The 12,378-nt window shown below is 35.8% G+C and overlaps 1 protein-coding gene across 1 annotated transcript in view; it reads right to left on the bottom strand.

Moving 5' to 3' along the window:
* The window catches only part of LEKR1 (leucine, glutamate and lysine rich 1), a 77,775-nt gene that overhangs the window by 43,959 nt on the left and 21,438 nt on the right, over window positions 1-12,378 (bottom strand). The window contains exon 4 of the mRNA XM_072408015.1: window positions 4,755-4,874. Within this exon, the coding sequence (XP_072264116.1) occupies window positions 4,755-4,874 (120 nt within the window). The remainder of the gene's footprint in view (window positions 1-4,754; window positions 4,875-12,378) is intronic.

The raw sequence follows: 12,378 nt of genomic DNA, 5'->3' as shown, positions 1-12,378 counted from the left end.
AAGCTGTGATTGTACATGTGATTAATGCAGACAGACCCTCCCGCTCAGTACTCAGGTATTGGAATGCATGTGTAATTTTCAATAGAACAGTAGGGGGTAAGATGACAACAAAAATGATTAAATTATTGATTTTTTTTTTCTCAGCCAAGCTGAAGTTTTACTTTAGTAGGTAGCAGCCATGAATGCAATATTTAGTGAAATATAAGCTTAGATTCTAACAATTAAGAGATAACTGTAAAAATATAGGCTGGTAATGTTTTTCCTGAGCCCAATTTTTTCTTTACTTTTTTTTTTATAAATATAAAAGGCAAATTTGATTTAAAAAATGTACCTGTTGCATAATCCAAAAACATTTTAGACACAGAAAATTGTTTCTTTCTTAAGTAAATACCACTTTACACTGATTTATGTTCCATACATTGGACAATTTGTGAAAGTTTATCCTTGTGATGGATTAGAAGATGATATTATTCATGAAGGGACTGTCTGTTTTTACTAAAACATGGTAAAGCCCTTTATTGTGTGAGAACTGTCTAGCAGCCTGTGTCTCCCTCCTGTGTGATCAGCTGTTTGGATCCTGTTCCTAAACAACAATGACTCTTGGAACTTGTTATTTAACTACAAGTTAAATAATGTGCCACTAATAAATTTAAATTGAAGGGCACCTAAAATAATAATAAAAAAAAACCTTACTATAAAACTTAAAGAACGTGCTAAATGCAAAATAAGTCTTTTAATACTTTCCTTTCCCTTTACCCGCACTACTCTGTGTTCTTTAGATACCAATACCTAAAATATACTGCTTATAAAATTCTGGGACAATCGAATGCCTGGTCCCCTCTGTGCTGTGTAGTTCTTTCTGTCGATTCTTACATCAATACAGAACAAAGTGCACTTATTATTTTTCCATCCCTCTACCCCTAGATGCATACCTAACTCTATCCAGTGACCACCTCAATGTCCACTTGCTTTTCTAAAATATCCTTTACACTGAGAACACTTGCATAGTAAATCCCATAAACTTCTACATGACCTGTAGGATGAATCTCCTGCCTTTGAAGAGTGCACCATGGAAGTCAATGGGCAGACTGCGATGGCATGAGCAATGCAAGGAATATCAAGCAAGTGAACTTCATTTGCAAACGCATAATCTGGGAACCATTCTGTAAAATGTATTTGTAGCCTGGAGTGTAATTAAGCTCCCAGGCTAAACCCCATCTCAAGATTTTATTCTGCTGTGTGAACACATCAAATTTGGCTGGAGGGGTTCAGGTAGATTTTAATGGGACAGCAGTGTCAAGAAGATGGATCATTTGGTTAGGATACTTCTGCCAACTCATATTATCTTTTTTTAGTGACATGCCTTGGCCCTTCCATTACATTGACAAAACTCTCAACAAAGCAATGATCTAAAGGTGTTTTGAAGTGTACCAGTCACACTCCAACAATTCAGATAGATATGTTGTGTGTTGCATAAGCTAGGATGAACTCACAACACATGTAATATAGGCAATACCTAAACATTTGCTTTTTGAAAAGGTTTAACCTATTTACCGATATAACACATTTTAAAAGCTAATGAAAGAGACAGCGGCAGTAAAATGCGCTCATGTGGCAGGCATGCAGACATAAAATATATCATGTGGCCTCCAGATGAAATCATGTGCTCCATCCTGGCCTGTTTTTGACACAGGTTCTTATCTCATATCAAGCATGTGAACACTCATTCCCGTCTGTCACTCCCTAAACTCTGGTAATGCACTGTGTGTCCTGATATGATGTTCACCATCAAAAACATATGTTAGCTCCTGCATGATGAATCCTGCTCATTTCTGTGATCTTTGCAGGGGAGGAAAAAAAGTTTAATAAGAACACCCTTATTTATTAAAATGTCAGTGGATCAAAGTAGTGTAAGACAAAACAATGAAATCTACTAAAATAGCAAATAAAATGCACTGTAATAATAGGTATGCATATGCTTTATATGCATGCAACAATTGTTTATAGTACTGTGGACATAATGCAGATCAGTGTGCTACAGCTGCCAACCTAACTTCTCAGGTCAAGGATATGAAAAGGAACTCCGGAATTTACTATCACCTCCTCAGAGAAAGAGTGATGTCCCTTTCAACAGCAAAGGCAAGCAGATGTATGCAAGGAAAGACTGATGTAAAGAAGGAATTTGGCTGATGATGTGACAATCAGTCTTTGTTTTTCACATTTTTACCCAGCACTATAAAAATTAAATGCAGAATTTGACTGGTTACTACAAAAAAATTAACTTGTTTTGCTCCAATAACCTACAGGGCTAGGTCCTCTTTTCCTCCTGTGTCATTATTTGTATCTGTCTGTCATTTGCTACCCCTATTAAATTTACAGCGCAGTGTAATATGTTGGCGCTATTTAAATACAGTTTAAAAATAATAATAATATGGCTGCCATAATACATTGTTGAGGTTGCAAGACCATGTTGAAAAGCTGAAAAAAAACTATACATATTCAACCAGGTCTAGTTGCATACAGCTGTATTTTAAGCCTAACATGCAGTCCATCTGCAACCCTTTTTAAGTAAAAGAAAAAAATTCATAGCTATGTAACATTTTCAATTAGACAAGTATCATGTGATAAAACAACAAATGCAGTACAAAAAATACTCCTATGCCTTTTTGTATTAGTCTTGTTGTGAGGAGAAGCTGAGTGCTGAGTGAAATAACATTTTATGTTTGGTGCATCATACATAAGAAATATCATGGAATGAGAATGCTGTCTGTAATTTAGTGATGGATTTAGAACCCAAGGTGGTCTTATTCATCAATAACAATCATCTTTTATCACAACATGCTTTTATTTTTCTGCACAAAAATAAGATTAGGAGACTGATGATAATTTGGTTGTTAAAAAAGCAATGTGAACCTAGTAGAAGAGATCACAGTGCAGAGATAAGTAAAAGCATTTTAAACCATGCCATCATTTATCTCGGTGTCTATAACCATACACATTTAAATAACTATTAAAACTGGATAAACAGTTTTTGGTTCAAGGCCTACAAAATGATTGTGTTAATATAAAAAAAAGCCACATATATTTAAAAAATGTATATAAAAGCTCCAGAATCATACCTAAAACCATAGTCACATGACATATTAGAAGAGTCTGGTCTGCAGTGCTCTGTCATTTCTTGGTAACGTGGGCATTGCCCTTTGGCTGACGAAAGGGCTATCACAGGGTCCAGTAGCATTTAACAATAATATTGTGGGAGGTACGGACACATGATTGGTCCACATGCTAGTAAGGGGAATGCCAGTGACCAGGTATTTTTTTGCCTAGAGTATAGCTTTATTCTGATCTTTACCATTAGTGCATATTCTTACCATCTCAAAATATCTTTTTGATCAGTTTGTCTCCTAAACATAAGTACTCCTGTTTAGAGCACTGAGGAGCCAGACATCCCTATTGCCTGGAAAAAAATGCATTTGGCCAGCAATGAAATGCTTTATAGACATTGGACCAATAGCTGACACAGCTAAGAAAAGTCTTATTGGAATATTTTTTTCCTAATGTCTATGAATACATTTAATGTTTGTCCACACTGAAGGCATGGCGTACATTACTGTGCAGCCATCCACATGCCTTTACCCTAGCTAGCCTCTTGGCTGGGGAACCAGGGTTGGGTAACTAGGCTTGCATGACATGAATATTTACACAATTTGTGTGAGGTTTCGTAAGTCAGCCCAATTATGTGGTTTATGACATCTGTTGTGGGAAAAATAAACCTTGATATCAAAAAAGTACTATAATGACCATTTTGTCTGCATAAACAATCATTTTATACTGTTTTTCTATATTCGTTTTTAAGCACTTACCCAACCCTAGCTATCTCACCCTAGGGAGCTAGGTATGGATACCCGCAGAAAGTTCAACTTATATTTATGTATTTCACACTTCTAGATCTATGCTGTTAAACAAGAATCACAGTTCCATGTTCTTACCCTAGTGAAGGACATTTCATTAAAGAGCAAAAACTGAAACCTACAAATGGTAAAAATTAGAACATATCACGAACCGAGAGAGTTTTCTGTTAAGCAAGTGATAAAAAGTAATTGCTGGAGTTCAGCTATATAAGAAGAATAACATTCCGTAGAATAATAAATGTCACTTGTGGATAATTCAGAACAGAAACAGATCGGCAGTGAAATTTGAGGTATACCCTGCAGCATTACTTATAGAGCTCTGCTACAAACTTACAGGCTACATGGAAAACATTATGTGCTTTATATTGTGAATATTCTATTTTTATTACAGAGAAACAACAATGTATTCTCAATTACTGGGCCTAAAAATACTGCATACAACATGCACATTTCATTATTCCTTTCCATGCTTCATAGAAATCTGGGGAATAATTACCAATCTGGTCCTGGTGATTTTATTGTACCCCCTGTATTTAGCGTACATCAAACTCATGTTATGGGTTCTTTGAGCTCTGAACAAACACACACCCAAATAGTCAGGTCAAGAGTTTTTCAACTCAAGCTGAACTCCGGAACAGATTGGCTTTTTTAGAAAATAATGGTATATCTTTGCCCTGATTACCAAGGAGGTTTGCTATGGAAACAGTGATGTCTTTGCATGGAATGACATACTCAAAAATAGGTTACCATGCTATTTGTAAATTTCACAGATCTAACCATGTGGATATTTTGTACAGTACACTTTAAAAAGTTTTAAATTCACATTTAGCTAGGTTTACTTACGTTAAAAGTTGATTCTGCTCCTCTGCAACCTTTACAGCTTGCCGACAGGCTGTGAGTTCTTCAGTCACAACGTGAAGTTCGTTTTCTTTTGCATTCAGTTGCATTTCGGCAATCTCTAATCTAAGCATAAAAGTAAAAAAAAAAAGTCTTTACACAAATGGAAAATAAATTAAAATGGCTGTAGATTTTTTATTTAACCTTTATGGAAAATTGTACGGTGAATCTGGTTGGTCTTTTTCATAACAGCAGTAGTATGTGATGCGTTCAATTAAAAGCTAACATTTTCATATAGAGAATTCTTACTGAATACAGTAAATTACTGTCAAATTGCACTTTGCTCTTTAAACATTTATTGGTTAGGCTTGGTAAGACTTGTACATACATAAGCTATATTAAACAATGTGGCTGTGCTGGATAAATGATGTGTCTTCTTATAAAGTATATGCACTTGGTTGACTCTGTATTCTCTTGATGGGGAAGATTCTCTCCTACAGCAAAGATCATATGACCAAGAAAAAGAACAAAAACAATGCTGGCTCAATACTGGTTACATGTAGATATTATTTGAACAGAGAAAAAAAAGTTCAGAAAAGTAGGAAATTAAAACGTTTTAAGAACTGAGAAAACATGGAAAGTGCTGAACTGATACATCAATATATACTGTACAAACTACTATAAAAAATCAATTGTGTAATAATACATAGTTTATTATAGAAAAGTAAACTGATTATATTATATAATATATACACATACATATATACCGTATATATATATATATATATATATATATATATATACATACATACACATTTACATACTACTACTACTATAAAAACAATTGGGTATTATTATTATTATTACTTATTATTATTATGTTACTTCACACCTGCATTACATTTACCTCTCATCTGCATGAAGTTTACAGGCAGTACTTTACCTGGCATGGACATGTGCGGTCACAAGTACATTCTGTCATAAAAGTTGACATAGTTTTAAAAGGATATGTATGCTATCAGCACCCAATTCAGCTCAGGACGAAGCCTAAAGCACCCTCAGATAACACAAATGGTATCTAAAATATTTATAAACGTCCAACATGAGAAAAACAGGAATTAAATTTACCTTGCAGAGGATTAAAACTTAAACAGGTTTCAGTACATTTCCTGTATTTTCTTCTCTCATTTGGTCAGCATTTGATACTTTAGTGCCATAGAAGCTCATTGTAAGTGCAAAAAAGCGAAATCTTTTGTATTTCCTATCACCCTATCACTAAGGGTATACTAAAGGGCTGATACTAACTTATCTGATTTTTGATCCAATAATTGACAACAACATCCGATACATTCAATAGCAGAAGAGCTGCTATTGTTTTATCTTTTCATTTTTTTACCTTTAAAATATTTTTTATTTTCAGTTTACCTGGGAGTCCCATTGTGTTCCAGCATTGTGACCATGACAAGGTTTGCCTGCTTCAGCTACTAACTGAAGTTCCAGGATACAGTTCTGAGACATGGCGTGTCTGCAGTCCTATGCTCAACCTGGCTGACTCCCCCTTTTCCAGCCCTGCTCATTTTGCTTGACACAGGCTTCTATATGGGGTCATAATTTTAAAAGTATATGCAGAGCATAGAGCTGCTATTAGCAGTGAAAAGTTAGTAACTTCTGTCAAGTGACAGTTATATATTGTACATTTTTATGAAAGAAAAAAAAACATGGGGGATGTTTTTGTAAGTAATCTGGCATGTGGGAGCTTTGTTCCTAAGATTGCTATTACTGACTATGTTTAGCATATACTTTAAATGTTGCCAGTCAGCAGAGAGTTGGGTATGAATTGTATACATGTCCATATTTATACACCACTGGTTGGATTTTTTTTAACTGCGAAAAAAAGACATCACAACCTGAAAACCAAATAAAAGTTAAAGCCCAATTAAAAATTCATTTGTAAGTAGCTGAATTTATTTCACACGTGAAAGGTGTCCAATGTCTTACCATTTATTTTCTTTAGAAAACAGCCACAGTCTAAGTAAAAAGGCTTGTCCCCTGCCAGGCCAGAAGGACCCTTGCTCTTCGTGTGCAAGCATTTGCCTCTCTTTAGAGGATTCACTTGCTCCTTCTTCAGCTATGCCATAACTCTGCAGGAAGATCACTGCTCCCATACAAACAGCAAGGGTCCTCTGTAGCATTCTCACATTGGAAAGACTTTTCTATATATGTCTGCTTATAAAAAAAATGAACTGTGAAAACTTTGAACGCCTTTTGTTTGAAAACACCTTAAACATATTTAGACGCTTTAAACTGACAGTTCAGTTCGGCTTTAAAAGTAACTGTAATTTCAGTGTGTTTTGCAATAAAATATTGTAATTGCAGTGTACTAGGAAATAGAACTGAGGTTCTTCCACACTCAATAAGCAGTACAGATGTCAAAAAAGAAAGCTGAGGGCCATATGCATAAAACCCCCTGGATCTATAGATCAGTGGTCGCCAACCTTTCGGATTTCACGGACCAATAAATCTACTGAATCCAGACCGCGCATGTGCGGGAAACCATGTGTCACCCAAAGGGGAGGAAACTTTACCCAGAGTGATGTCATTATGCCACAACCCTCCCCCATCGCAGGCTCAGACCTGCTTGCTAAACATCCTGGGGGGACAGTAGCGCAGGGCAGGACACCAAAAGTTGTGTCCACACAGTGCTCAACCCAGAAATTTTTTTAAGCCGGGTGGGAAGAAATTGTAGGCGGGTGGTGGCCCCTGTATTGTGACCAAACTCTTTAGTAACCACCCAAAAACAGCCGGGTGGGTTCTGAAAAGTGCCAGGTGGTGCGCCCAGCTAAAAGGGCCTGGGGAGAACCCTGCCACAGCCCTGGGCTATTGACCCCCCACGATGTTTAGCAAGCAGGTCTGAGCCTGCGATGGGAGAGTGGGCAGGTTGTGTCCATACGGGGGCACAGAGATGAGGATCACCAGTTGGCGACCGCTGCTACAGAACATGATTGTACATAAAAATATATTTTGTAATAATTTAGGAACTTCCAAGAAAAGTTATATAATATTTTGGAGACTAGTAGAAGATTAATATGTATGGAGGGTGACCTATGGTTTTCCATCTGTTGCCTGAATGCATCATTTATAAATTACGAGTAATAGAACAGATGGAAAGGTACAGATTGCCAGATTAACTGATCTGACAGCACAGCTTTTCTCAACTTGAAGAATTTAGAAGAAACTGAGAAGAAGGTAAGAGTAATAATGAGAAGAGGTATAAAAAAAGAGAAAGCAAAGAATATTAGATGAGAAAAGGCCAAACATTGTACAAAACTAATATAATAATGGTTTGCCAGAGCACCCAGCTCAGAACTAATTTACCACCTTTTTTAAATCAGTCACAGATAAGTTTAAGTTACAGGAAAAGGTTTACATTTAGAAAGGATGGTAAGAATGTACCATGATGGTGTAATTGCACTAAATGCACTAAATGCATTTCCTAAATGTGTCCTGTTGTGACACAGTAGCTGGTGGAGGGAACCACAGCTCCCAGTATTGGCAAGGTTGTAGAAGTTTTAGATACCTGAGGTGCTTTTAGCACTTTAAGGCTATGTCTACACTGACTACACTAAACGCTTATAAAAGCCCATACAGCTTTTGTTTGACTGTTTAAGCATTTATAAAGACATTTTAAACAAAGATATGTGGCAAAAAAGTGTTAGAATACAGTAAAACGGTCCTCAAATCATACAAAATACTCCAAATGACTGCAATCATGTAAATGGGGGCATTCGGGAGACATTTTGGAAGCATTTGTGGAAGGTATAAATCTTTATTAACACTGCAGGATGTGCCTAAGACATCAGAAAGTAATAAACACGTTCTGTTACATAGTACCTATGTTTTATTTTCCTTTTACTCTAGGAACAGGGTTGCTTTGAAGTTGAATGATGCCAGTTTTGTCTAGGGAGACTCTAATAGAGACAAATAGTTAGGTTTCAATAGTCAGTCTACCCAAAACTGGGCCAATGGTCAATGCAGGCCCAGCATTGTCGTGATGAAGTCAAGAGCCAGTTTCTAGGACAGAAGTAGATAAGCCCAAAAGACTAGCATATATAAGGTATACTTCTCTGACTGTAACGCCTATTACCCTCCCGCCAGCAACTATGCGTTGGCAAGGTGAGTGTCGGTTGAAATTGATTTCTTCACAATCATCTGCTATTGCTAGCAATGTTTTCAATCCTGTACCAGATTCATTCTAGGTTTGCTGGATCACCCAGCTTCACTGATGAAAGTGTATCCCCACCAGCCTTGGAGAGCTTTAATAGATCAGGGCCATAGAATACAATATATTCCCTGCAATTCTGGGAATACACACACAAAAAATCTTTATGTCAAGGTGAAAACAAAGGAAAAATACACATAAAAGAGGAAGTCCAAAGGGTCTACACAAATTACATCATTCTGTAGCTTTTAGAATGCTTTGTTTTACAGTTGAAAGGAGTGCGGTATGTTGCAATTCATTTCAAGGCCCTCTGGCTCTGGCACTCTCAATATGCTTTCCATTGGACATGCCACAAATATTTCAAAGGCTTCTTGTTACTCAAAAGCACATGACTGAGTGGTAGGAATTACCTTCATAAAATCAAAGTCTTAACCTTATGCCTTAAGGTGTGGAAAGAATATAAAACATGCCATACATATTTTCCTGTAAAGAAATCCTGATTTCATGCAGCAATAGGATCACTTTCTGAGTCAGGACAATTGAATTACTGTACAGAGACTACAGACGAAGGGCTGAAACATGAGCAGGAGATGTTATCAAGGAGAGGGGTTTTATTGTTTACAAGATGAGTGGAACTTTATTCCACATGGTATAGGAAAGCTGCCAACCCACACCTCTCTTACCCCAGGAGACATAGAAAAAAAAGTTCATGATTAAAAGCCAAACTGCTAGCAAATATAAAGCACATCCTTTCATTTAGTTATACAATATTACCTGAACTACTGAAAAAAAAATCCCCGGCATTCCTTAATTGATTTATTCAAATTGCCAAAAGAACTGCAGGTTTTAGTTACAGATATTTCCACTATTTCATTGACACAGTCCAAGGCAAGGCAGCATTTTCAGCCTGCAGCATTCTGATATGCCATTCATGAACCCAACTAGACAAGGACAAGCACTGGACAAGGACGTAGCGCTTTTGCCAAGGTAGAAAAGGAGTTGGTCATTATTTGTGCTAAAAAGCACGAAAATGTGATAACTGCATCTGAGGTTTGAAGTCATGTTAGAAGGTTAAGACGCTGTAGAATACAGAGTTTTGATTTCAGAGGTACAAATATAGCGGAAATCAAACACTTTCAATAAACGTTTAGGAAATGCTTTGCAAACCCATTTATTTCCATGTAAATGTAGTAGTGATATCAACACTGTAATACACATCTACTAAAAGTGTCCTACATATTTGTTGGTCCTGTTTGATATTCAGCCTATTTTAGACAAGGGTTTTGAGAACCTATTTAAAACCTGAAGCTGGCCCCTTCTCCACTTCAAACTACATTGTTTTCACTAAAACTATCTTTATCTCTATTTATGCATTTATATAGTTCTGACATACAAAGTCTATAGCCATGTCACTAAATTTCTCTCAAAGGAGCCCCAATCTAATACTATTAACCTTGAAACAAACCATAGTTCACTCACAGAAAAAAATATTAACAAATACAATTAATTCTTTTTATCAATGTGAAATTGACCTGTATCCTGGCAGACACACACATCTGAAGTTCCTGGATAAAACATTCACATTTCTTGTTTCCCACTGTAACCTTAACCTTTTTGTGATCTACATTCTTTAGAAGCTGAGGATTCCCTGGCACCACACATCCCATTTCCTTTTGTCTGTTCTAGATAAATTCTACCTTTCTCTAACTAATTGATTGCTTTCCTTTTCTCTCTCCAACTATTGCTTGGTTGGGATTCACACACCTACAAACAGAGCCACCTTTTATATCATTTTACTTCCAATTATACATACATACATACATAACATAGATAACAACACCCCAGTTTGAGTACTTTCAGATTAGCACCTACAAAATTCTCAATTTGATCTTCTATTATCTTTCTTTCTTGAAATAAAAGTGATTATAGATAATGTGTGTATCAGCATTGCCTATACATAAGTTTGAATTAAGAATTTGTAGAACTGATACACACACAAGGCACAATATTGTTTTTCTTTGGTGTGGGAGCAGGAGCTTTTTTCAGGGATAAACCAGAATATCTGGTTATATGCCGAACCCCATGATTAATGTAGTAAAAAAAAGGGGGGAAGGAAGGAGGAAGAAGGAGGTACAGATAAAAAAAACAATACTTTATTTTCTTAATATTTAACTATACATATAATTGCTTACAAACAAGGAAAAATTGTTTGAAAAATTAAAGTTAAAGTTATATTATTTTCTATAGCACTTAACCAACATACAGGTAGGATAGTTAATTTGTCCTTGTTTATATATGTATAGTTAAATAGTGAGAAATTAAAGTATTGTGTTTTTCTGTACCAATTTATGCCTTAAAAACCTCCTTTCTTCTCCCAATTTTTTCTTCTTGTTTTTCTTTGAATTATTTTGATGACTTACAACATAGCCTTTACGTAACCTTTTTAATTTTTTGTGATTGGCAAGATTTCTATTTAATAAACCCCCCCACTTTTTTTTAAATTAAAAAATGCATATAAAATATATTTTTTCAATTTTGGAAAAGCTATTTGTAGTTTTGTAGGGTATAATTACTGTCCCTACTAGGGAGATTTACCCTCTTGTTCTAGATAATATGTAACTGAAAATTTAGAGACACTCCCATAGATGATATAAAGAATTCTTGCTCTGCCGATCTGGAGAAGAAATCCCACTTTGCCCCACCACAGTTGTTACAAGGAAGGACTATGGCTACATATACTGTACAAATTATGAGTATCTAACACAACAGCACTGAAGGTGAAGCCAACTTTGAGGCTTATTTTGTCCAAGATTAGGCTCTCACCTCTCTAATGCCTTGTTTCTTTCGGCACAGGTGAAATGAACACAATATTCACATTCACAAAAGTAAAGCTTCACCTATAAAAATCAAATGATATTATTATGTAATATTTCTTAATTACTTGGCTTTAAAAACAAAGTAAACATTTAAAAATGTTATCAAGAAATACATATAAAACAGCTTTTCTGTGCATTGTAAAAGTTGTAGACTAATCACTAACATTTTGGAAAATAAATATAAATTTTGTTAACTATAATTCAGTAAAAAGTTCACTTTTTACGTACTTGATATTATCTACGAGGAGCCCCGTTTTTTTTTTTTTTCAAAGGTGCTTACAAAACACTTAGCATTTCACATTTGTCAAATGTTTTCCATCTTAAGTTCCAATTTCACAGCATAATGGAAATTGATGATAATATTTCAAACACTTTTCTGCACACACCATGGTGTACCCTGGCACGGTTATGTCAATTAATGAACAAATCCAAAACAGTACATTCTCTTTTTGTGGCATTTTGTTCAGAATTTGCAGCTGTTGAAACTGCAGGAAGCAACAAAGACCAAAAACGGCCACAAAGATGTGTGTTATCT

Source organism: Pyxicephalus adspersus, chromosome 4, assembly GCF_032062135.1.
Source record: "Pyxicephalus adspersus chromosome 4, UCB_Pads_2.0, whole genome shotgun sequence".
NCBI classification, from domain to species: Eukaryota; Metazoa; Chordata; class Amphibia; order Anura; family Pyxicephalidae; genus Pyxicephalus; species Pyxicephalus adspersus.
The sequence above is the reverse complement of the archived record's forward strand: the minus strand, read 5'-3'. Positions and strand labels throughout refer to the sequence as shown.